The following is a 27,563-nucleotide window of genomic DNA, read 5'->3' as shown; positions in this document are numbered from 1 at the left end:
CTAACTCAGTGTGAACACAGACAAAGCAGAGCAAACAAGCATAATCATAAAACAGACTAATGTAACACAGACTAAAATACATGGAGCATGCTATATAACCATGGCTAAAAACCCAGATAAAATGACAAGATAATTACAAGGTAAATGCTCAAGCAGACATAGTCAGAATATTGCACAAACAGACATAGTGGCATTAAATTAAATAACCAGCACCGAATGCAGGAGAAGTCCGGCCTAAAATAGACACACCTGAGTTCTCATTCGTTCAGAGCATTAACCATTCCCTATCCAGGGAGAATAGAAAACTGTTTTGAACTTCCTAGTGTGTGAATATACACCTATAAATAAAAATATAAAAACAAATAAACGGACATTACACATAGCTGGCCAAAATACTTCCTGACCAACCACGGTTCACATAGAAAAGCCCCATCTCTACAAAGTATTTTGGCCCCGAGCCAAATTAGGAGACAAAGATCTAAAACCATGGAACAAGTCAACATATTTGGAAAACCGCTGAAGAATGGGAGCTTCAAATGTCATAAAAGTCACTGTCTTTGCTGCCATCAAATCTCCAATGGATCCACTATGTTCAATTCATCCTCCACTGGTGAGACTTTCACCATAAAATATCAGCTAAACTGTCAAACAAGTTATGTCATTTACATGATTCAATGTCTGTGCTCCCCTACAGTACATCAGACGTACCATACGTCCGCTCCATTTAAGATTAAACCAACATGAACCAAACATTAAACATTTATTTTTTTACATGGGGTTTTGAAGCACTGCACGATGTCTCATCCGGGTACCACAAATCCTATCAGCATCACTCCCATCGATCATGTCCCAGCCAATGTTAGCAACCGTTCTGAGGAACTCAAAAGACTTGAGATGTATTGAATATACAAAATCAACACGATCTCTCCAAATGGATAAAATGAAATCACGGAGGTGATTACATAAAGTGCATCCATTCATCTTCTCAAAACATTTAGCAGTGTATATCATCCTTCAGTGAATCCATTTAGTCACAATACAATTAACCTATTTATTGCCTATGACACTACAACCCTGAAATATTACTACCCTGAAACATCAGTGTCCAGGTCTATATCATTTTAACATTACAATTGGGAGCTGTTATTTTTTCTTCTATTATTATTGTCTAGTCTTTATTTACTTAACTATTAATTATTTTATTATTATTTTTATTCTCTAAATTCCACATATTTATTTCTATTGTCTAAATTATATATTTGTGCCACCATACTATGGATTGCTAATTGTCCCCCTCCCCAAAAGTGCCACCAACAATACTATATACAACTAGTGTGCTCCTGCTTACACTCATTTTATAATTATGGCTTTTAGATCTAAATTCCGGTACTCAGTTTTATATACGATTGAGTCTCTATTACTATATCGAATCTCAGTTACTACACCTATGATTTTAAATCCAACATGCCGACTCTCAGCGTTACATATTGAGCCTCATTACTACACCTACGATCTCACTGTCTCCTTTACACAGAAACACCATTCTCCAATCTCTGACAGCCATGCGCCGCAATCTGTCATTCTCCAGCGCTTCACTGACAACATCCGTGAGCACAAGTATTACACGCGCCTGTGCATTATTACTCGCATTCCGTCCGCACGGCGGAGTATCCCAAATCCAGGTACCTGCAGCACTTCTGCCCGGCTCCCGGCTTATTCCCGGCTTATTCCCGTGTCTGCCTGCACAGCTGTCTTATTATACTTGAAGTGCGTTCTTACACATGTCTGTTCCAATTTTAATTATGATGTCACAGTTTAAAGTTTTGTATGCTTTTATTTGAAAGATTGTATTATTCATTATCCTGGTTCGGTTCTGGACCAGTCTCGGTCCCGGTTTGATGACCCTAAAGTATTTTGGTACCAAGGGTTTTTAAATGAATATCTTTTTACTTTTGTATATGCCTGATGAAAAGCCTTGTCCGGGCTCAAAACCCTTTATTATCTGCATTGAATCTTTCTCCAATGAAGATCCTGTTTAATCAACCTGAATACCGTGAGTCCAGCTCCTTATGAAAAGTGTCCTCCTTCTACTTGTTATACACCGGTAACCTAGCGTGGGATCGCCGGAGGGACAAGGCTGCGTTCTCCCACTACATCAAAGCGAACTCAGATGCTATGCTCTCAGCATAACACATCCAGGTAAGGTGCCATCCATTTCACCTTTAGACCTGGTTCACCATCTTAGATGGCCTGCACTAGGTGTGCACCTTTTTTGCTTTTGTCTTTCTACAAATTACCAAAGGGGAGTGACAACTTGCCAATTACTTCTCAACTTCTAAAGTGTGTAACAAGTACTGTATCCCGAGTCATGTCATTACAGGTGTCTTCCACTGTATTAGATCTGCAACATCAGTAAGGAACAAGCTGCTATATTGAAGAGTTGGTTTGTGTTGACTGTCATCTAACAGAGGTTCTAAACCAGGGGTACGCGTACCCCTAGGGGTACGCCATGGGTTGTGCGGGGGGTACGGCAATTCGCTGACAAATACATGCCATGCACTGGCCAGTTTTTGTAAGCACAAAGCTGGGATTGGACACCGCAGTCGGCGCTATTGTCCCGTAGCCAGAGCTGCGACCACGGCCACTTTACATGAGCTGCAGTGGCTGCCAGGCCTGACGTGTGACGTCCCTGACGTTGCGCGGAGGTGTTGGCACAGAGCAGAAGGACGTCACCCGTCAGTGCGGCCCTCTGACTCCTGCCAACGGGATAGACACAGGCCTGGTAAACATGTTAAACTAAGTGTAACACCGCAGTATGGGAGGGAGGGTGTTATTGTATGTAACTCAAATATTGGCCCAGGGGGGATCGGAGGGGGGTTAATAATGGCACAAGGGAATTAAGATGGAGGGCGGGGGGAATAATGGCAAAAGGGGATTAAGATGGAGGGGGTATAAAAGCAAAAGGGGATTAGGATGGAGGGGGGGTAATGGCAAAAGGAGATCAGAGGGAGGGGGGAATAATGGTACAAGGGGATTAAGTATCGCATTAGTATCTCATTAGAGAGGTAAGCACACACAATTATGAAATTAAGTACTTTTATGACTTATTTTGTCCGCAGGTACCCCTTGCACGTAAGTTCCGCGTGAGGGGCACCCGCGGACATACTTTCACCCTGTGGGGGTACAGTCACAAAAAAGGTTGAGAACCACTGATCTAACAGGGTCGCTACACTCCAGCCACCTGATAATTACAACACTCATTATCCACATTTATTGTATCACAATCCTACTTCTGGCATCACAAACCTAACAACTTGCCAGTATCCATACTATCTCTCAATTCCACTGTACTATATAAAAAACACACTATAAAATATTTTTCCCTCTTACTCAGTGACATCAAACATAATGAACCGCTCAAACCAGGGCCACATCATGTAGTCAATCATAGATACGGATTCTCCACCAAAGTAAGGGGTGTTCCTCTTGGTCAGTGCCTGTAAAGAAAAGTTAGGAAGATAAAATGAAAATGTTATGCCTATAAAGCTGAAATAAATTAAGCAATGCAAACAAAAGGCAATAATATATTAAGGAACATCTGTAAGTAAAGGGTCTGTTTGTATTCATCATATTCAATGGATCTCACTAACTAATAATGAAGTCCACTGGGGTTCCATTATGGTTTCTGTCCTTTTCATTTAAAAAAAATAATGTTTCCTGATAGAACTGCCAATGCAGATTCTGTGCAGAGCCTCTAATGTTAGTGTTATCAGAGACTACATGATAGGAACCATTTTTTAGGTATAAACGACTCAAGGTTTACAAGATGCAGACACAAAATCTCCCACACCTTTCAATGAGGATAAACATGTATTGTGTCAATAGGCAAGAGTGAAAGCTGATACAAAGCCCAGCATCTTAAACTCAGCAACTTTTCCTCTGGACAACCTCCCCCATGGTGTTTACTTAACAGTACCACCACTAATAACCCTGCAATTTTAGTGCCATTTTCTGAAATCGCACTTTTCCTACAGCCCCCCCCCCCCCAAAAAAAAAGGCTACAAAAATGGACAAACATTTTCAGAAAAATGCTTAGAAAAAGAATAAAAATAAATAAGGATCAAGAAACTGTCTAAAAGCAATACAGAAAGAAGTCAGAAATGTATAGATGTTTTTTAAGTTATAAAGTTTAGCTAAAAAATAATATATACAATTAATAATCTTTATTAGCTGCAACCAAAAAACCCCATAATGAATTATCGGAATATTGCCCTTAGCTGGTTATTTACAGTAAAAGTAATTTTTCCGATAATAGAGCTGATTTGTAAAGGGCAAACTTGTTATTCTGCAAGTTTATTACATTTTATGAATAGAAGTACCGTAAACCTTTGCAGGTTTTACATATCACAAAAATCTCTAGTCTAACAATGATCAGATGGAGTTACCTCTTCTAACTTTTTGAATTTCTCAAAAGCCTTTGTCTTTAACTCGGTTATATCCTCATTTCTTTTCCTGGCATACAGAATACTGATCAATAAGGAAGAAACCTGAAGTAAAACATAAATAAATATTATAGTATAGATACAGTCCACCTGTATGGGCAAATTCATATAGCAAAAAACTGTGGGGATTTTGTTTCAGAATCTGTGTCTGTTCCACCCCAAGATCACTTGATTTCAAATAAAAATAAATTAATAAAGTCTTCAGCATCAATTTTTTTAATGGGAATCTGTGCTGAAGCCTATACAAAAAAGGGACATATCAAGTGTCCTGTATAGGGTTAATTAGTGCCTACAACTCTGTGGCTTGTAATTTTCAGGATATCCATGTGAACATGCCCTATTAGGTTAGTGCTCCAGGCTCACTCCTTAGCTAATGCCGATCCTGTCATTGTGCTTAAATTCTGAATTTTATCCTCTTATGGTCTCTTATTCCCTTGCTTATGTTACTCACACTGCCTGCAGATCACTTGAGAAGAGGAGTTTTACCTTGCTTGCCCTCACATCTCATGTGGGAACTTCCTCCCTCACTATCTAGAGTTAATATCTGTACACTAAGGTTCTGTGGCACGCCCCCAACTCACAGCTGGAAACATTCAGAGTCCTTCTTGCTCCGCCCACACTTCCTGTATTTTGTTCCAGCACAGAGACACACGGGCAACAGCTGCAGGGCCAAGGAGGGGACTCCTAGTGGTAAGAAGTATGGAACCTTTTTTCTTGCCAAAAATGACATGTTTTTTAACCCATGTGTATTACAAATATACATACAATGTTATTATTTATATTATATAATACGTTTTTTGCAAATAACAGTGCCCATTTAAGATCAGAGTTTCAAACATCAGTGTTAATGAAAATATTCCTGGAGGTGAATGCCTCTTTTGGCCAATGCCAATTCTGGCCAATTGCTAGTGTAAATTATCATAAATTTGCCAGTGAAAGGGGCATAGAAACATTACAAATGTTTGCGAAAGTAAACACCTGATTTATCCCCCCACATCATCCCCCACTCCTCTACCTTAAAGCGTACCCGTCAGATCCAACAAAGAAACATTTTTTTAAATATATCACTCAGCACCTAATCCTGACCATGTACGTCAAATTTTTATGTGCCTAGCACCTTTATTTATTTTTTTATTATACTTTTAATTTAGCTCACTAGTCTGAATTCCTCTCAAATGGAGGGGGTGTGGCCTCACTGTGCAGGTCTCCACCCCCCTCCCTCAGTATGTTGTCTGCTCACATCTCCCCTAGCATTAGCAAAACTACAACTCCCAGCTTGTCCTCACTGACAGTAGCGGGACACAAGCTGACAGTGGGAGGATTTTTCCTCCAGCTGTGAGCCCTGCGCTCACAACCGTCAATCAAGGAAGTGTCCATGACGCAGGTGATGATGCATGGACACAGCAGGACTAGTATGTGTCCAAGCAGTCAGGGGGGGGGGGCAGTTGTTTGACTGGCTTTTTCAGAATGAAATACTTAAAATTTTCTAATGAAAGAAATTGCAAAACCTATTGGTTATAGATGCTTTACAACATATCAAAAGTTTTTGTATCCTTTCAGAGTCCTATCAAAATTGTCTGTTATACTACACAGTCTACAGAAGAAGACACTGTCCTAGTTAGGTTGCTAATTTGGTAGCTTCAAAAGTTGCCTTTGTTTTTCCCTAGACTACAAAAGCCAAGTCCTAACATTGAGGAAACTCAACATAATAATAGTACCCAGTAGCCTGTGACCATGAGTGTCAGAAGTAAACCTGTGCACATCTTGTGACTTAGGGTATATTCACACAGCAGAATTTCCGCACATCTGCACCAATTTCACGTCCACATTCATTTGAGTGGTTTCTGGCTTTTGCGTATTCCGTGTGGAATTCATGCGGAATCCGCATGCTGAAATTCTGAAGTGTGAATTGGATTGGAGAATCCCATTGAAGTCTATTGGGCTTTAATTTGATGCAGAATCCGCACACGGAATCTGTGTGGAATTCTGCATGTGGAAATTCTGCTGTGTGAATATACTCGAAGTCTTTCTTGTAGTATAAGCAAAGATCCTCCTACCCCAGAGAAGAGTTCTAGAATCATCTTCTCTTGTGCTTTCTTATAGGGATCTGCTGGGGTCAGCTTTTTCCCGGGATAGGCTTCATCCAGGTAATCACAAACAATTGGAGAGTCATAGATGATTTTACCATCAGAAGTCTCAATAGATGGTACCAATCCATGGGGACTTTTCTCAAAATACCACTCCGGCTTGCTCTGTAGGTTAATGGTGACAATTTCATATCTGCACAGAGAGAAAGAATCATTTAGTAAAGGGAAATCACGTTTGTAAGATACTGTGTCACCGTGAAGTTATAGTAGGAAACCTCAGAGCCCAGCCAAGGTTTTATTAATCTTTGGTTTCTATGTGATTCTCTTGCATGAAAAAGACGGAAAATAAATGAACCGGAACTATTTGTCAAGGCAGTTAGGAAATGCCTATAACAAAAAGCCCCAAAGTGAAGTGTGCAACACAATCCAACAATCACAACAAAAAGACAAAAACAAGTGTTCACGCAGACAGTAAGAGAAGCTTCACTGAAATATGATTAAGATAAAAATATGCAAAAAAAAAAAAACAGACAAAAGGTAAAAGTAAGAAACATCACATGAAATAAGTATTGAACAAGTCACCATGTCTCCTACTAAATATATTTTAGCAAAGGAGCAACCCAAATAATCCATATATACAAAGAAACCAAAACAAATAAGCTCATATTAAAAGAAAACTGTCAGCACTGTCTCCCGCACTAACCAGTAGTACTGGCTGGTAGTGACACTGAATAAAATGATCATAACCATGCCAGGATCCGTCACTGCGTCCCGGCAATATCCAAATTTTTCTGAATATGCAAATGAGAAGCCAGGGGCACAGATGAGGTTGCAGCTTCAGACACGATGACGTCAGCGCTGTTCGTTCACGCTCGGCCCAGCTTATCAATATTTATTTACTTCTCCCACCTCCCCGCTCTTTGATTGCAGCTTCAGCACATGTGCCGCTTACTGGGTACACCCGAAAGCTACTGCAGCGCAGCTTCACATCCGTCGCCATCTTGAACCTGTGTAAGCAGCGTCCATAGTGATTGCATCATCTTCTTTCCTTCAACTTACTCCTAATGTTTCCTATGCCCTAATAAATATGTGGTGTCCCAGCACCAAAGCCTGTCCTGTGGCTTCGGACTGCCTCAGGCGGACCTGCGGTATAGTTGTTGGGCCCACTGAGCAACTTATTACTGTGTCTATTGTGTTCCAGCACTTTGCTAAAAGTTTAATATATTTTCATAATTATCATGTTATATTTTATTTTTATATGTGTATTTATATATGTTTTGTACCTTTAAGAGTGGAGCAGTGCAGTGGGGGGGGGGGGGGGGGGAAGAGTTGACCCAGCTCACTGCTGAGCACAAGTGTGGTAAAGGTGTGAGGTGTGTGGAGAAGCTCTAAGGGAAGGCTCAGAACAAATCTATCTTATCCAGTCATTCTGCAAGGATCAATCACCCACACAGTGGAAGTTCATGCCCTGACGGAGAAAGCTACAGGACTTTGACAGAACCCTAGCTACCTGGATCAATCTTAAATCATTTCTAAAGTCAGTATCAATCTATTGGGTGAAAGCACCACAAGACCCAGAAAGGCAACAAGGCTCCTAAGGGGTTACACTGCATCCTCTCCCCTCTGCACCATACTGTCTGTGTATCCACATCCGCACCCTTCCATAATCTGACATTGGTGTATTCCTTTACTCCCCGGGTTATTTTAATGTGTCACCTGCACTCTGCGACAGAACACAGCGACAGAGAGCATGGTAAATATCATTTTAATAAGTGTCACCTGCACTACCTGCCAGTACCACTGGTTAGTGCGGGTGACACTGCTGACAATTTTCCTTTAAGTTATGTGTAATAATGGGAAATGAAACAGGGAAAAATTATTTAACACATGAAGAAAGAGAGGGCCAAAAAGGAAAGCCAGAAAACAGCTAAAATGTATCAGTAATTAAAAAGCAATCTAGCCCCTTGTCAGTGCAAATTAATATCAGCTGGTTTGGTCCCAACTGATGGCTACAAAAAGGTGCCAAGGTGTCACACAAGACACATCTCATGGCGGGTAAAAGCAAAGAGCTGTCTCAAATCCTTCACAACTTAATTGTTGCAAAACACAATGGCCCTTATTTACTAACAGTGGAGTGTAGGTTTCTTTGTGGGTTTTAATTCCCTACAATTTATTTTCCACGGTATTTACTAAGGTTTCCCAAAATTTTCCACTTTCCCTACATTTTGCTTTTTTTACACGTGCTCTGATCTGTCTGGTTTTCCTCAGCTCAAATCCACTACATTTTATGTGGAAACCTTAGTAAATATGTTGGGTTTTTGGGAAAATGTCGGGAACACGCCCCTTTTCTGCGGCCACACCCCATTTTCCCGACAGCCACGCCCCTTTTGGGGGGTTTTGTACGTAAAATGGAGAGTTAGTCGGGGTTTTTTCAATTCTGACGCACAAGCCTTACAAAACTGACGCACAAGCCTTACAAAACATGTCGGGTTTACAATAGTAAATGAGGGCCAACGAGGCTAAGTTTCCACATAATTTTTTGGGGCAAAATTGGATACCTTTGAGCGGTATCCAATATATAGAGCCATCTATAGATGGCTGAATGTAGTGTATACAGAAGCCGATGTCCTCTTACCATCCTGGCTTCTGCTCTGGTCAGGTCTGTTAAGCTTCACCCCCTAGTGATGGCATCATTAGAGGTGGAGCTACAGCCGGGAGCCAAGGGTTGTGAGATTAAAGGGGTACTCTGGCGCTAAGACATCTTATCCCCTATCCTTTGGATAAGATGCCTGACCACGGGGTACTCCGGCGCTAAGATGCCTGACCAAGGGGTACTCCAGCGCTAAGACATCTTATCCCCTATCCAAAGGATAGGGGATAAGATGCCTGACCACGGGGGTCCCGCCGCTGGGGACCCCTCTGATCTTCCACGCCGCACCCTGTTAGAATCAGCCCCCGGGTCTGATTACTAGCGATCACAGGGACGGAGCATAGTGATGTCACGGGTCCACCCCCCTCAGTGTAAGCCTATGGAGGGGGCGTGACAGCTGCATTGAGGGGGCAGAGCCGTGATGTTACACGGGGGCGGAGCCGTGACGTCACTATGCTCCGTCCCTATGATCGCTAGTAATCAGACTCGGAGCAAGCACGCTCCGGGGGCTGATTCTAACGGGGTGCGGCGTGCAAGATCACGGGGGTCCCCAGCGGCGGGACCCCCGCGATCAGGCATCTTATCCCTATCCTTTGGATAGGGGATAAGATGTCTTAGCGCCGGAGTACCCCTTTAAGGCTCTGTACACGTTATACTTTTTGTATAATGTGAACAGATCCTTCTGGCACTGTCTTCCCAGACAGGGAGACTCCAACTGTTGCTAAACTACAACTTCCAGCATGCCGAAACAGCCAAAGGCTGCAACAATTGGAGGCTTCTTGACTGGAAAGACATTGCATTATGCTAATAATGTACTAACTGATTTTTCGTACTTTCCTCTTCTTGTCATTTTAGATCCATATACGCAGTGGATTACATCGGATTCTGTGGACTAAGTCAATGACTAATAAAAATGGCTAACAAGGGCTGAGGAGGAAAAGACCCTATGTTTTTTTTTTTCATAAATAAATTTTAAAAAAGCATAGGGTTCCCCGTCATTTCATTCTCAGCCAGATACCAACCAAGCAGCAACTGGCCCTTCCCAGCCTAAATAACACCAGCCTGTTACCACCTAGGCCCAGGAGCGCCATTTTTTACACTCCAGGCCTGTTGGTACTGGCTTTCCCTGGTACCTCCGTGGTACTGGGGTAATATTTGGGGGTTAACGCTAGCTGTTTTGGGGGCTAATGCTAAGCCCCAGCTTGGTAATGGATTCTGTTTAAAAGACAGCTTACTAAGCCAGAAAATTACATGTTAAAAAGGCCAACACACTTAAAAATATTAAAAAAAAACACTTCCCCACAGCCCTCATTAGCCATTCTATTAACAGAAAAAAAATGCTGGTCATCGATATAGTCCACAGAATCCGACATAATCCTCTGCCAACATGGATCTAAGAGGAGAGGAGGATAAAAACACAAAAAATGGGTTAGTACGTTTTTAGTATAATGCAATGTTTTTTCTGACAAGGAGCCTCCAATTGTTGCAACAGCTGGAGTCTTCCTGTCTGGGAAGACTCTGTCAGAAGGGTCTGTTCACAATATACAATACGGATAATGCAAACAGAGCCTTACCCACACCACCCTTGGCTCCCGGCTTTAGCTTTCCCCTTATGACATCATTACTAGGGGGCGGGGCTACACAGACCTGGCCGGATCAAGAGCTACGATGGTAGGAGGACGTCGGCTTCTGTATACACTATATACAGCCATCTATAGATTGCTCTTTATATTGAATATCACCCAAAAGGACTATGGGAGCAGTCCCATCAGTATAATGAGGGGATTACCGGTTCCTGTATAGTATACATGTGTGCACTATGAACCTATGTATAGTATATGGCCAGCGGAGGTAAGTAATGATGCTATACATCACTCTGTACCTCCTTATATTCCATGGGCCGGGCACTCTGCATCCGATCCATGGAGTGGTACCCTGAAGGCAGTGATATACAGGGTAAAAAATTGGCTGTTTTCACCTACCAGCAAAAACGCCTAATTTTGTTGGTTACAGGCACATTTCTACGATTCTGAATGTTCCATTGAGCACTGTTGGAGCCATAACAAAGAAGTGAAAAGACAATCATTTCACCATAAATTTGCCCAGACCAGATTCCCCTCACAGGATTTAAGACAGAGGAGTAAACAGAATTATCAGAAGAGTTGTTTAAGAGCCAGGGACCACATGTGAAGAGCTTAAAAAAAAACTGGAATTAACAGGTACTGTTGTATGAAAGAAAACAGCAAGCAATGCACCCCGCCGCCATGGCCTGTATGCACACACCATGTAAGAATCCATTAATAGATTTAAAAAAACATCTTGAAGCTTGGGTAAAGTTTGTTGAACAACACTTGGAAAAGCCAGTGAAACATTGGGAGAATATAGTGTGGTCAGATGAGAGCAAAGTGGTTTGAATGCCATAATACACACCTGTCCAGAAACCTGTCCTGAGGAAAAGTCACTGAGTTGCCCATAGCAACCAATCAAATCGCTTATTTCATTTTGAAAAGGCATCTGAAAAATGAAAGAAGCGATCTGATTGGTTGCTGTGGGTAACTCAGCAACTTTTCCTCTGGACATGTTTTGATAAATGTTCACCCATGTTTTAAGGAGAAATGCGCAACACCTCACTCTAAAACACCAAACCGTGAAGTTTGGAGGTGGGAACATCATGGTGTGGGGCTGCTTTTCAGCAAATGATACTGAGAAATGTCCCATAATTAAGGGCAGGATGAATGGCCAAATTTACTAAAGCATTCTTGACGAAAATCTGCTGCCATCTACCAGGATGATGAAGATTAAAGGGGTTATCCACCATAAGGTGATTTTAGTACGTACCTGGCAGGCAGTAATGGACATGCTTAGGAAGGATCTGCGCTTGTCTTGGGGCTAAATGGCTATGTTGTGAGATTACCATAACACTGTGGCTAGCTATTTGTGAACTTGCATTTCCTGTTTGACTTTTCTTTTTTGACTACAAATCACACAATTCCATTTTCCTCCCTCCCACACATCAGCCACCCCACCCATTGAAACATAAATGAGCTGCATCCATTCAAAAGACCTGTGGTTTTCAATCAGGGTGCCCACAGCTGTTGCATTAGTTGCAGATTGATCTCCCACCAAGCAATCACTCCACCCATTGAAGCAGACAGGCTCCCTGTCATCAGCTGACTAGTGAGGTCAGGTCTTGGCTGCATTGCAAGCTGGGAAAAATCTGAGACAACAGTCATTTTGTATGCTGTTAAAAATAAATATTGGGGTGAAAATCACAGAAGAATTGTGAGAAAACCGTCACACACAGGTACAGACACTATATTATGAACTACACTAGCTTTACAGCCCCTGTAGCATAGTCAAATAAAAAAAATCCTGGAATACCCCTTTAAACAAGGGCTGACATTTCAACTAAACAATGATTCCAAACACACAGCCAAGAAAACTCTTAAATGGTTTCAAATAAAGAAAATTAAGCTGTGAGAATGACCCAGCCAATCGCCTGACATATCCAAATGAAAATCTATGGAAAGTACTGAAGATTATGATTCATTGAAGAGGCTCACAGAACCTTCTTCAAGATTTGAAGACTGTTTCTATGGAAGAATGTGCCAAAACCCCACCAGAGCAATCAATGCATGAGACTCGTTTCTCCATACAGTAGGTGTGTTGAACCTACGTTACAAACAAAAGTGTTTTGACAAAGTATTAAATAAAGATCAGTAAGTGTGTTAAATACTTTTTCCTTGTGTCATTCTACATTATTACACATAACTTACTTTCTGATGTTATTTGTTTGGGTTTCTTTATATGGATGGGTTTCATGGGTTGCTATCAACATTTGGTTAAAATCTGATGTCAATAGCATCTTTGGAAATATATTTAGTGTGAAATTGGTGATGTTTCCAATACTTATACATAACTGGATCCTGCTCAAGGCAGATGAACAATGGGTGGAAAGTGGTAGTTCAACATTTTGGTGAGTTATTGAGCTCTATGTCTAGTGCAGATCAGCCAAAAGTCATAGAATTTTGTGCAAACCCCCTGGTGAAGGGGGTGGGGCTGAACTGTTGTAGATTTCTGAGGCTGGCATGGCAGCTTCACATGCTCCTGGAGTTATCCAGAGGTGTGTGCATGAGTGCACTGGCAGGGGTTTATTCAGGACTGTCGTGTGAAACACGTCTTAATAGATTTCCCCCATTATGTATATGAATTAGATCAGATTACTCCAAAAATGATGAGAGGATTAATATCATGTGAAGGCACAAATGCACCACAATGAAATGAGAAAATCACAAAAATGATCTTCAAAGCACACAGGGGGTTATTTATCAATAATGGTCTTGGCTAGATAATTTTTGTGGTTTGTCTAGATGCGTTTTTTTTTTTTTGGCGGTGTTGCTCCAAATTTATCATATTGTCGCAGTGACCATGATGAATTTTGTGCAGATCTGCACCTAGATCATTTTCTACCCCGCTTTCAGATCATGTCTATCCTGCTGCTAAAGAGCATGCATTTTTTTCTGGCATTTTTGCCTTTGAGTGGAAATTGCATTTTTTGGCCCCTTTGACGTTTTTTCAAAATTTGTTGGGTACCAAAAAAAAAAGGATGCAGTACTGATGGAAAAAAATTTATTTAACGAAATTCATATTTTTTATAAAGAAATGTTTATTCATTTTTAAACAGGGATCAAATTATGTGGCAGTGCAGAGCACAAAAATGTAGCCGACAGTAATAAAAATGTAGTATGTGTGTGTGTGTTTTTCACAGTTTTTTCTTTAAAAAAAATGTTTTTTAGGTAGTACTACTACTCCCAGCATGAAACAGTGTTCTGAGATGGGAGTAGTAGTTCCTGTACTGATAGACAGATCGCCCTGGGTGTCACTCCTGACACCCGATACGATCATCCATAATATAGCAGAGATGTGGAACGGCTCTATACAGCGCTCACATCTCTGCACTCTACTCCGGGCAGTTATGTGAATAGAACATCACTCACATCACTTTCCGCCCAGAGTGGGGATTGGCCAGATGGTGGGAGCCAGTCACCGCTTTCAGTGGGAAATATGAATGAGTGAGTGGCCGGAGTACAGAGCAGAGATGCGAGCGTAGGAGAAAGCCGCTCTGCATCTCAGGAATGGAGGATGATCGCAGTGGGTGTCAGGTGAGACACTTGCTGTGATGTGTCCTTAACTGCAGGTACTACTTCTCCCAACATGGAGCACACTCTGCTCCATGCTGGGAGCTGTAGTACCTGCATTAATAGACAGATCGCAGTCAGTGTCACTCCTGACACCTGCTGTCATCAACGTATAGATGTGGCTGACTGCTCTTCTATGGTCCCCTGCACTGACGTATATATACACCTATTCATATTTCCCACAGAGAGTTGTGATTGGCTGGAACCATCTGGCCAATCACAACTCCGTGGGAAATATGAATAGCTGTATATATATGGCAATGCAGGGGACCATAGAAGAGTAGCCGGCCGCATCTATAAATTGTACAGGAGGATCGCAATGGAACCCGGGGCGATCTGTTAATTAGTACAGATACCTCATGGAGTAGTCTACAATCGGCTACATTTTAAGTTCCCTGCCCACACACATAAATTGATCCCTGTTTAAAAATTATTAAAAATGTTGTTATAAAAAAGATAAATTTTGTAAAATACAAATTTTCCATCACTACTGTATTTTTTTTATTATTAGTTTTTTTAATTGTACCCTACAAAATTTGATTAAAAAGGTATCTCCATCACTTTTTTGGATCGCTAAAAAGTCCAAAAAAGAATAAAAAACACCTGCAAAAATGCCAAAGGAGTAGTAATTTTTTTTAGACCTGGTCCGGAGGTGGTCTAGATTTGCAGGTTTTTTTGCACCATTTGCAGAAAAATTCACGGAAAAATTTGAAACATGCAGATAATAAATTTGTGACCACTGCATCGGTCACTGTTAAAAATGGTCTAACAACACCAAAAGGTCAAAATGATGGAATTTAGAATTTAGCACAAAATTTTATAAAATTTGCAGATTTAGACCAAAAATGGAATAGAACACAATTATAAATAACCCCAACAGTGTTTATGGTGGACATCACAGGTATCTGCCAATAACAGGATGCTGACTGTGGCTTACAGCAGCAGGTGCTATTCATTCCAATGGTCCAAATGTAGCTACTTGTTACATTCAGGCTGCTTTCCGCTGCCATCAGCTAATTCAACTTCAATCTGAGTCTTGATAAATCAGCGTATACCAACAGAAAGCTGCCCGAACATTGTCTCTAGGTAACTACATTTGGGTCATAAAAATGAATGACGCCCAAAACTTTATTTCACAGTATATGTCTGTATCCTATTCTTGGTGGGATGCCGACTGATACTTGTGACATTCTCCATAAATGTAGTGTGAATTTAGTCTAATAGATGCCAAACCAAGGCTTAAAAAGGAAGCTCAGTGAATCCTAAACCATAAAACCAAGCTAAGCCTAATAAACCATAGGAGACAACAGAGCGCGACATACATTTCTCCAACTTCTTTTGGAGAAACTATCATAGAGTGAAACAGAAGAAGCTGTGATATAGCACAACAGACGCCACGCTCTGGTGAGCTCTCTTGTCCCTCTTTCCTAATTTTTAGGTCCTGTTTACCATGGATCTTGGGTTATAGAGTAACTACTCATAAATGTTAACTTTTGATCTGTGATGTTTAGTCTGCTATACAATGACAGAACATAGTGATAGCTTTATAACAATCAATAAAACACACAGACAGCTAAGTTAATAAATTATATGCCTACTTGATACCCTTGGCAACCAAGACAAGCAGTGCCCTTTGGACAAAAGGGCAGAATCTCATACTGTAAAGCCGGAGTATACCCTCTGGCACTGGTCCTGGGGCTGCGCTGCCTGAAATGGAATGTATGTATTTAGTTATACGGGTGACAAATACAGCACAGTATACAGTATAAATGACAGCAAGTATAGAGGAGGCCAAAAAAAATGTCAACTGCAACCCTGACTAAGTAATTTGCCCAAAGAGGTTGTCAGTTCCTCTATATCACACATATGAGGCTTCTGTAAGGGCAGTGATCCCCAACCCGTGACCCCCACTTCTTGCAAAACTACAACTCCCAGCTGAAGAGTCACAGGTTGGAAATCACTCTGAGAGTGCAGAACACTGCAACAGAATTGTGCAATGCATTGTTTAACCTCATAACAGACATACAACAGATACATTTTTCAGGTTTATGAGTGAAAAACCTATTGTGCATAGTATGCAGGCAGAATCCCTTTTACCTGCTTACTTACTGGCCACTACACCGAACCAGGCTTAGGACAATGTTCACACATTTAGGTTTTTTAAGGGGTTGTGCAGCGAAAACTAACTTATCCCCTATCTCTGGCTCTCCCATAGACATGCATGGGGAGAGCCGGAGCACTGTGCAGGAGATCGCAGTGGAAACTATCAATATACTGTAATAATTAGTAGACCCAGATAACGTGTCAAATGACAAAACCAGCTTAAATACATCTGACAAACTGTACAAGAGGTCGACTATCCATTGTGCAATATGTGGGCGTCATCAAAGTCTGAAGAGAGAGTCTGCACAGTGTCGGTAAAAAATAGCATAACTGTGAAAACAACTACATCATATGTATAGTGCAGAGCAGACTAATACCCAGCACACAAACAAATTAACCCTATAAAAAAACATTATAAAACGTAAACTTCAATTCCCAACATGTTCTTCCAGAGTCTGACACTTACCCTGGGTCAAACTCCTCTGTGATCTCGACATGGCCGCAGATGGTCTGTCGCTGGGGATACCTGTATAAAAAGCAGAGTATATATATATATATATATATATATATATATATATATATATATATTAGTGCAGCAGTGGTCTGCTCGGCTCTGTGTATAGTGTATATACAGCCTGACTTACTAGAAGGAAGACTGTTTATGACACACACTCCCTGCAGTCTATGTCTATGTGTCCTCCCCTCCCCTTCCAGCTAATTATTAATCCTTTAAATGGGTACACCGGTGGAAAACAATATTTTCTAAAATCAACTGGCAGAAAGTTAAACAGATTTATACATTACTTCTATTTAAAAATCTTAATCCTTCCAGTACTTTTCAGTAGTGTTAAGCACAATATTTGTAATTCAAATTTTTATATTCGCAAAATATAGCGAATTTGAATATGGCCCCTGCTGCCCATCACTACTTATCAGCTGCTGTATGCTCCACAGGAAGTTCTTTTCTTTTTGAATTTCTTTTCTGTCTGACCACAGTGCTTTCTGTCACCTGACACCTATGTCAGGAACTGTTCAGAGTAGGAGCAAATCCCCATAACAAACCTCTCCTGCTCCGGAAGTTCCTGACATGGACAGAGGTGTCAGCAGAGAGCACTGTGGTCAGAAAGAAAAGAACAACTCAATAATAAGTACTGGAAGGATTAAAGGAGTTCTCCAGTACAGGAAAATATATTCCTTATCCTAAGGATAGGGGATAAGTTTCAGATCGTGGGGGAGTCCGACCGCTGGGACCCCCTGTGATCTCCTGTACGGGGCCCTTGCAGTCCGCAGGAGGTGGGCGTGTCAACCACCAAACGGAGCAGCAGCTGACACGCCCCCCTTAATACAACTTTAATACAATTGCCTTCAATCTCCGGCTCTGCCATAGCACTGTATTGAGGGGGCATGATGGCTGCCGTACGGGAGATCGCGGGGGGTCCCAGCGATCTGAAACTTATCCGCTATACTTAGGATAGGGGATGTTTTCCTGTACTGGACTACTCCTTTAAGATTTTTTAATAGAAGTAATTTACAAATCTGTATAACTTTCTGAAACCTGTTGATTTAAAAAATAAAAAAAAAGTTTCCACCAGAGTACCCCTTTAAGTATTTTTGATTATAGAGCATTGCTTCACATTTTTTGTGTTTTGTGTGTATTACTCCTGCAGTGACTATAGATCACATACTCCTTCTTCTTTACTCCAAATATTATTTTAGCAATTCAATAATCTGAAGGTCTTTGTATTAAACAAAACGTCATTCATGTCAATGGATTCTATTTTAAAAAACTATCAGGTATTTGAAAATTATTCCAGAGTGCTGAGTTGAATAATCTACTTTGTGTGTTTCGGGGACCCATGATTTTTTTTAGGTTTGGTTGTATAGCCATTATGGGACCCAGTGGTCGATCTCAATCTGCCCTATATAACTTGTATTTCACCATTTTAAATGGAGTAGTGAATTTATTTATATTACAGCACTTCTCTTTATATTGTTCTCCCTCATGATCCCTCAAAGATTTTTACTCTTGGCAGTTTAGTACTTGTTATAACATCATTTATTTCTGTTTGACAATGACTATTATTAGAGTTTAGCGAACATTTAAACACTTCGGTTCACCGGACCGAAATTTTCAAAAATCGCAATTTTGGTTCGCCTTGGTTTGACTCGAACCATCAATGAAATAAGCCCCTAAACATGTTTAAACCACTGCCTAACAGCTCTAAACCCCTGTCTAACGCAGTGGGGAGCTTATTCAAGTAGTTTTAAAGTGATTTCAAGGGTCAGTTATGGCGACATACAGTAACCCATGGTAACTATTACAGCTCAACTTCTCAATATAATCAGACCACAGGTGTGGACATAATGGGTGGCTTCCCTATGTCTATCCCAGGGCTCCGTATCCTGAGTGCAGTAAACCATATATATAGAAACAGACATACAACTGGGAATTGCACTTAAAAAGTTCTTTATCTCAATATTTATCCATGTACTCACTTGAAAAGAGATATACAGAACATAATCACCCGGTGCTAAATGAACTGCTCAGAGGTAATTCCACTCGGTGTCTTCAGAACTCTCCATCCCAGACTTGCTGCTTGTTGGACGGTGTGTTCCTGGCCATGTGGACGCTAATTCTGAGAGGGTGTGGAAAGGCTCGCTGGCATGCGAGCTGCTGGACGTTTCAGGAGTCTCCTCCCTTTCTCAACATAGTTCCTGTGAACCCACCACCATATACTTATACAGGTATGTTCTCTCGCGAGAATTCATTTCTATATACATATATATATATATATATATATATATATATATATACACACAGGATACGGGTGTGCGCCTTATGCCACTAGTTTTCCCATAGTCTAAACTGTGTCCAATATTGTCTGCAAAAACGGCATGCCGATGCGATTTAAGTCTGTGCCAGAAAGTGTATGGGACTTTGCAAATGAAAAGTGGTTTACTCATGGCGCTTGTGAAATAGAGGGGGAGGTGAAGAAAAGGCTGTTATTTGCTACTGTGAACTGTTCAGACGTAGTACCTGAAAGGGTTAAGTTGGTCCGGCGTTTCCCGCACACGCGAGCGGTAGCAGCTCTGCCCCGTCAGTCCCCAGCGGTGACACCTCTTCAATCAAGCGAGGAGGAACCAAAGAGTCGCGCTGTGTTGCACAGGGGAAGATTTTGCTAACTGGACCAAAACAGGAAGTTCCTGGGTGCAGCCATATTGGAGGTTCCAGCTGCTGCGTCCAGCTCTGCCACTATCCGTCAAGCACCCGCTGCAGCGAAGACTCAACAAGATGTCAGAACCGAGCTCTCCTGGTCAACCAGGCGACAGCGCCCCTTCATCTCCAGCAGCAAGGTCATCACCTGCCCCAGCAGCCAGGACCTTGCCAGTTCTACCAGCGCTAGATGAAGTCTGCACCTGGCCAGCCTCAGAGAAGGAAACTGTAGAGCAGATCTTTGAAGGACTGTATCAGGTATTTGAGTCACATTCTCCATCAGAGGTACATTTCTGGCTGTATGAAAGGCGACAAAAACCAGGTGAGACCTTGAGAGCATATGTCGTAGCCCTACAAAATGCCCTAGAGACTGTCCAAAAATGACATGGTATAACTCCCGAGCAGGGCAATAAAGTGTTAATGGACAGAATTATTGATCAGGCTCATAATATGTGGGATAAAGCCCAGCAGAGAATGTTAGCGGTCCAAAACCCCAACTTGTCCTTCCTCATTTTCAAAAGACTAGCGATCCAAGTGATTGAGTCCGGGACTGAGTTAGAGGAAGCTTGTGGGCCCCTTACACCTGTTCCAGAGCCACTAGGGGCAGTAGCCAGATCTATACCACCTCTGTCACCAGTAGTGTTGAGCGGCATAGGCCATATTCGAATTCGCGAATATTCGCGAATATATGGACGAATATTCGTCATATATTCGCGAATATTCGCATATTCGTTATATTCTCGTTTTATTTTCGCGTATGCGAAAATACACGCATGCGAAAATTCGCATATGCGTAAATTAGCATATGTTCATTTTCGCATATGCGAATTTTCGCACGCCAGTCTCACACAGTAGTATTACAGCCTTCTTTACACCACACAAGCTGGAAGCGGAGAGGGATGATCACTGTGATGTGTACTGTGAAAAAAAAAAAAAAAAAAAACGAATATTCGTAATTACGAATATATAGCGCTATATTCGCGAAATTCGCGAATTCGTGAATATGCGATATTCGCGAATAATATTCGAATTGCGAATATTCGCGAGCAACACTAGTCACCAGCCCACGCCCCAGTGTCCTCTACTTTGCCAGTCACTGCAGCCTCAGATTTACAGAGTGTTAGGCAGGACATGATTAATGTTGTGAAGGAGCATGCCACCCGGGCCGCTCCACCATGAACCACCCCTGCCTAGAAAACCTATACCTGCTTCACCCCAAAGACCCTCAAAGACCCTTTTGCACTTACTGTAACAAATCAGGACATTGGAAAATGCAGTGCTGGGATTTAAACAGATTTCCCCTGAGGTCGAGGACCGGCCCTCAGGAAAACAGTCATCAGGTCCAATCCCCGAAGGACCTAAGTCAGGACTCTCACTTTATGTCGCCTCCTGCCCCTATGTAAAAGTTATTGTAGAAGGTGTACCATTGGAGGCGTTAATAGATACAGGGTCACAAGTGTCTACTATACCTAAAAGTGTTTTCTATCAGCATTGGGATGCTAGTTTATTGTGTGAGCCTGATGATGTTAACTTCCGAGTAGTTGCGGATAATGGACAACCAGTCCCCAGACATGGAAACTGGGAGCCAACCATTCAGTTGGGCGAGCATGAACTTAGCAGGCAGGGAGTGATTGTAACTAATGTGACAGATAAGGGGTCTGCTGAGTTTATATTGGGGATGAACATTATGTCCCCTTCAGACCAGCGGGCTGCGCAGCACCACTTGAAAGTTCTACAGGCGGAGCAGAAGTTTGCCAACAAGCAAGGTGAAATCTGCAGAGTACAAGTTCAAGACATCAGGTCGGTTACCTTACAACCTAACACGGAGACCATCATCTGGTACCGTGCAAGTCCCAGAGTAAATAATAGGGATTATCAAGCCCTGCTGGAACCTATGCAATTGAAAGATCATCCTCTTGTTTGAGCTGCAAAAAGCTTTGTCACTGTCACCAATGGGAAAGTCCCCGTGTGGTTAGTAAACCTGTCTGATGCTGCTACTGTCTTGCCCAAATACACTCCAGCAGCCCAGCTGTACCGCCTAGAGTCAAAAGACATTGTGACAGATCGTCTGGTGACCCGACAGCGTGCAGCTCAAGTGGCCGAAGGATCCAGTGTGAGCCCTCCAGAGCCCTGGTGGAAGCAACTCCAGGTTGGAGACAACACTACCCCAAGGGGCCAAGTCAATGGAATCATCAATGTTGCCAAAAGGTACCATGAGGCTTTCCGCAAGCACCCTGCAGACTTCAGGCAGACTTCGATGATTCAGCTCCGAATCCTCACAGGTGACAGCCCACCTATCAAGGAAAGACACCGTCCCGTCACTCTCGCCATGTTTCAGACTGTGAAGAAGGAAATCCAGGAAAGTCAGAGCCCCTGGGCGGCCCCACTTCTCCTAGTCCGCTTCTGTGTCAACTACAGGACCTGGACTTAACCAGTGGATATTGGCAAGTGCCTATGGCCGTGGAGGATTGGGAGAAGACTGCCTTCATGACACCCATGGGACTGTTCGAGTTTAAAAGTATGCCGTTTGGGCAGTGCAATTCCCCTGCTACATTCCAGCTTCTGATGGAAAGGTGCCTGGGCCATCTGAATTTTCAAAGTGTCCTATTGTACCTGGACAATGTCATTGTGTATTCCAAGTCCTACCAGGAACACCTTAGCCATCTGTCAGACGTCATCCAAGTCCTGATCAAGCATGGGCAGAAGATCAAACCATCAAAGTGTCACTTGCTCAAACCTGAGGTCCACTGCTTGGGTCATGTTGTCAGCACAGAGGGAGTCCAGCCTAATCCTTAAAGGGTGGAAGTTGTCAAGAACTGGACAACCCTGCGCACGGTGAAAGATGTCAGGAGCTTCCTGGGGTTTTCCGGCTACTACCGCTCATTTGCCCAGATTGCAGAACCCCTCACAGCTCTCTTACGGGGTACGGCAAAGGAGAACTGCAATGTAAGAATACCTGTTGAGTGGGCCGAAGAGCAAGAAACGGCGTTTCGAGCTCTCAAAAGTCTGATGACAGACCCACCCATCTTGGTGTATTCAGACTACAGTCAGCTGTTCTGGCTGTATCCTGATGCCAGTTTTGAAGGTCTGGGAGCTGTCTTGTCCCAAGTCCAGGAAGGGCAAGAGCGAGCAATTGCCTATTCCAGTCGTAACCTGCGAGGAGCAGAGAAAAACAATGCAAATTACAGCTCATTCAAGTTGGAACTTCTCGCCCTGGTATGGGCCATGACCAAAAAGTTCAAAGACTATTTGGCAGCCATGCCATTTATTGTCCACACAGATAATAACCCGTTGGCCCACATGAACACTGCCAAGTTGGGTGGCATCGAGCAGTGTTGGGCTTCCAGATTAGTCAATTACAATTTCACCATCAAGTACAGAAGCAGCAAGTCAAATGTCAATGCCGACGTATTGTCTAGGCTGACCCCCGGCAAAGAAACCCCTGTTGAAGACGTGTGGGAAGACATGGAGATGCCCCCATTCTACCAACGGTTCATGAACCAGAATGTTGTGACCCCCCTCATGGACGGTTAACCCAGGTCCGAAAAGGTTTAAAGAAGACCTATGCGCCTGGAAAACTCTTCAGGACGAAATTCGAGTCATGGGGGATCTGTTGGACTAACTTCTGGCAAAAAAGGTACCAACCCATCTACGCAGGGTCCAGTGTGACTATGAGCTGAAATGTCTGTGGCGACAGAGGAAGCGACTGTTTGTGCATAAAGGACTGTTGTACCAAAATTCTTTGGATCCGGTCTCTGGTGATCGACTACATCAGATTCTGGTTCCCCGAAAAGATGCGGCGATGGTCCTCAACGCATACCATGACCAGCGGAGACACTTTGGAGTCCACAAGACCGAAGTTACTGTCAGGCAAAAATTCTATTTGATCGGAATGCGGAGCGACATTGAGAAATGGTGCAGTGAATGTGCAGTCTGTAACATCACCAAGAATGTGCGCAAGGACGCAAGAGCACCCCTACATTCCATCCAGAGTGAAAGGTCTAACCAGTTGGTCGTGCTAGACCATGTTAAGTTGTCTCCTACCTGGACTGGGTATACCTATGCTCTCACCATAATGGATCACTACTCTAAATGGGTTGTTGTTGTCCCCACCAAAGATCTCACAGCCAAAACAGCGGCCCAGATGTTCTACTCCAATTTGGTCCAAACCCTTGGGTGTCCGGAGTATGTCCTAACGGACCGTGGAACAGCCTTCGAGGCCAAACTCTTCCAAGAGCTGTGTCAATTCCATGCCTGCAAGAAACTCCAGACTACTGCTTATCACCCCCAGGGGAACGGGTTCTGTGAGCGCATCAATCAAGTCTGTATTCACATATTGCGAGCAACCTCCGTGTCAAGACAAGAAGAGTGGCCCCGACTGCTGCCCGAACTATTGGATATCTATAATAACGCAGTCCACTGTTCTACGAGGTACACCCCTTTCTACTTGATGATGGGGTGACATGGACAGCTGCCTAAAGACTGAACATTTGGGCTCCAAGCCCCGTTCAACTACTCTCTGTAAGCCTGAGCACCTGACCACCAGAGAAAAATCCAAGAATCCAAAGAAATTGTCAGCAAGAAGATGGGCAAGGCTCAGCAAAGACACCCAAAGAACTTCAATTGGGTGACAAAGCATTGCTGCGGACATTTCCAAGAACCCATAAGTTAGACTCTGTCTGGGAGACAAAACCATACACAGTGACTGCCATACCCTATCCAGATTCTGATGTGTACGAAGTACAAAAGCATGGGTATGAGTTGCAAGTTGTTCACCGAAACCGGATCAAATTGTGTCTAAATGAAGAATTGCCAGTGCTCCCAGCACCATCTCTTCCAGCCGTCAGACCTGCGAGAGAGTACGTTCCAGGTGATGGGATCCATCAATCTATGGATTTCCCCATGTTTTCTTAGAGTCAGCCTGCGATCTTCTGTGTCTCACAACCCCTGGGCCGGTCCAAACGACACTAATCTCCGCACCAGTCCCAGTCTTATCACCGTTGGCTTCAACTTATACCCCCGTCTCTAGAATACCAACCCTGTCACCAGTCTCTCCCCCACTGGACTAATACCAGCTCCCGAGTTCGGTGAGGAAGAGCCAGCTGCCGTTCCAGAGGTTCCAAGAGCTCCCAAAGACGAAGGCATTCCAGACTCTCCAGAAGTGGTGTTGCGCAGGTCCCAAAGGTCAACACAAGGACAAATTCTCACAGGGTACAAAGATTGGCTCACAATATACTGTGGTGTATAAGGTTATGTACCACACATAGTCAGTTCATATGTAAACACTTAAGTTAGGACTGTAACATTACTTGTAGTCCCCATCCACAAATGCCCAATGTATATATATCTAACATTTTTCTGTCCTCGTGAACAGGGTACTCTACTGACCAGAGGGTTCCCCTGAAACTAAAAGTAAGACATGTGTAGAGTCAGAGTACATTATGCAAAGGTAAAATGGTCATATAGTATCAAACTACTTGTTGAGTTCTGGGGAGAAGGCAGAAGGGGCCCCAGCAGCCAAAGCATTGGGTAGATAGCCTCCTGCAGCCCAATCTGCAAACTTGTGTGTATTATGGTCTAAAATGTGTTCCTAGAGCAGTTACAAAGCTCGTTAATCCCACATGTTTACCAAACCAAAGAGCATGTATGGACATTTACAGTGCTCCATGGACTCTTTTCTACCTTGTTCTATAACCAGACCTGTGAAGGACATTTGGCATAATGCCCCAGGAACTGTCACTAGGCCCCAGTGGCCACTTCAGTCCTCTAGGACTGGGCGTCGAAGATGACTGTATTTAAGAGGGGGAGTTTCTGGTGGCCCAGTAGGGGAAATGTTGCCCCGTACCCTTGCTGCCCTGTTAGGCAGCCTTCTTCGGTGTCCACAGGGCCCCTTGCACCTGTTTCCCCCCTGTACATATGTTCTTCAGTGTATTGTATTATAAAATGTGTTGTATCTTTAAAAGTTATGTCATATGATTGTTACCCAGGAGGTACCAGTGACCAGGTAATTCCAAGAGTGGCCTATGGGCTCCCTGCTAGTCTCCCCCATATAAACCCTGGGTGGAGCTAGCTTCAGTCTTTTTACTCTCTTGCAGCTTAGAGCTCTTTCTTCCTGCTGAGGTCCAGTGCAGTCATACCTAGTGTGCGTGTCCAGAGTGTTGGAGGCCTCAAAGTCAAGTCCTGCAGCCACCATCATTTCAAGTAAGCTAAAGTCACAGCTTTATGAGTCAAGTCAAGTCAGTCCCTGTCAACTGACCAGTCAGCGTGGTCTGCATTCAATTGTCCAGTCCTACTACAAGTCCCAGAAATACCTTAAGGTCTCTGTGTCACTGGTCACCTCCTTAGGCCCTGGCTGAACTGTATAGACTTTACCAACTGTCTACCCTCAGTAAAGCTACCATTTTTCGTAATTTGGCATCAGAGTCTTTATTGCCCCCGTGCCTAGCCCAGGATCCAGCGGTATATCTTCGGGTGGTTTTAGGCTAAACCAAGTCCTGTTGTCACAAATGCAAGGGGTTAATGCCATCTGCCCCTAGGGTAATAACATCTGCCCTCACCACACCCCGCTACCACAATTCTGTTTTTGTTGCACTATTTACCGGCTTGCGCAAGCCGAAACAGTAGAAGCTCGAGTGTTCGGCAAACTGGAAAAATCCAAAAGTTCGGGTCGAATCCATCTCACTCCTCTCTATTATCTTCAAAATGACCAGCATCTCAATGTGGGGGATAACCTCTTGCTTATTTGGTGGTGTAATGTTAGGGTCATACCGGACTAAGGAACACAAACCTTCAAGTAAAATCATGTCATGCTGCAAATATTCATGCAAAATGAAATTGCAAAAAGAGATAGCCCTTCATGTATAGGGACCTTTTTTGCAAGGGTCATTGGGGGAGACTCATCAAGATCTGTGCTGAGAAAAAGTTGCTCAGTACCCCATAGCAACCAATTAGATTGCTTTTTTTTTCCCCCCAGAGACCTTTCCAAAAATGAAAGAAGCAATCTGACTGGTTGTTATGGGCAACTTTTCCGCAGCACAGGTTTTGTGAAATCTCCCCCTAAATCCCCAAATGCCAGATGTACTCTCACCTATTCAAATATTAACAGCCATAACATCTCTCAGAGCCTTTTTCCAACAATCGCTTGAGGACCTGCTGCCACCAGCTCTGCTTTTACAATCCATTTAGGAAATGCCTCTCAGAGTCTTTGGCAAGCTGGGTGCTTCGTAAGTTTTGTAAGGCATGTGCTCATCTCTCTTCACAGAAAGCAGAGACCTGATACAAGGGCTTATGGCAGTGTTTGCCAACCAGGCTGCCTCCAGCTGCTGCAAAACTTAAACTCCCAGCATGTCTGCACAGCCAAAGGCATACTGGGAGCTGAGGTTTTGCAAGAGTTGGAAGCATCCTGGTTGGGAAACACTGGCTTAAAGGAGAACTATCATGCAAAACGTTTCCCCTTATCCAAAGGCTAGGGGATAAGTTTTAGATGGCTGGGGGTGCAGCTTCGGAATCTGATGGATTGACTGCTTCTGTGTTAAGGTCAAGGGTCAAGTCCTGGGGGGGGGGGGGGAGGAAAGTGTGGGAACTCAACCAAGATTTCCACTTAAAGGGGTACTCTGCCACTAGACATCTTATCCCCTATCCAAAGGATAGAGATTAAGATGTCTGATTGCGATGGTCCCGCCACTGGGGACCACCGCGTTCTCCCTGCTGCACCCAACATTCACTTACAGCGTTGGGTGCAGCGCTGGAGACTTGTGACGTCACGGCCACAGCCCCTCAATGCAAGTCTATGGGAGGGGGCATGACGGC

General features: G+C 43.2%; 1 protein-coding gene across 3 annotated transcripts in view; it reads right to left on the bottom strand.

The window, feature by feature from the left end:
- Positions 1 to 27,563, bottom strand: part of LOC130281693 (glutathione S-transferase omega-1-like) — a 39,000-nt gene that overhangs the window by 8,918 nt on the left and 2,519 nt on the right. Inside the window, exons 1-6 of one of the 3 annotated variants that reach the window (XM_056529189.1) lie at positions 19,578 to 19,596; positions 17,007 to 17,066; positions 16,036 to 16,144; positions 6,560 to 6,782; positions 4,446 to 4,547; positions 3,391 to 3,497 (exon numbers count right to left, since the gene is read on the bottom strand). In XM_056529189.1, the coding sequence (XP_056385164.1) occupies positions 3,391 to 3,497; positions 4,446 to 4,547; positions 6,560 to 6,782; positions 16,036 to 16,144; positions 17,007 to 17,037 (572 nt within the window). In that variant the 5' untranslated portion in view covers positions 17,038 to 17,066; positions 19,578 to 19,596. Of the gene's footprint in view, positions 1 to 3,390; positions 3,498 to 4,445; positions 4,548 to 6,559; positions 6,783 to 16,035; positions 16,145 to 17,006; positions 17,067 to 17,184; positions 17,218 to 19,577; positions 19,597 to 27,563 lie in introns of those variants that run through there. The other 2 variants (XM_056529187.1, XM_056529188.1) reach the window with 2 other exon arrangements.

Source organism: Hyla sarda, chromosome 7 (assembly GCF_029499605.1).
Source record: "Hyla sarda isolate aHylSar1 chromosome 7, aHylSar1.hap1, whole genome shotgun sequence".
In the NCBI taxonomy this organism is placed as follows: domain Eukaryota; kingdom Metazoa; phylum Chordata; class Amphibia; order Anura; family Hylidae; genus Hyla; species Hyla sarda.
This window is presented reverse-complemented; position numbering and strand designations above follow the sequence as displayed.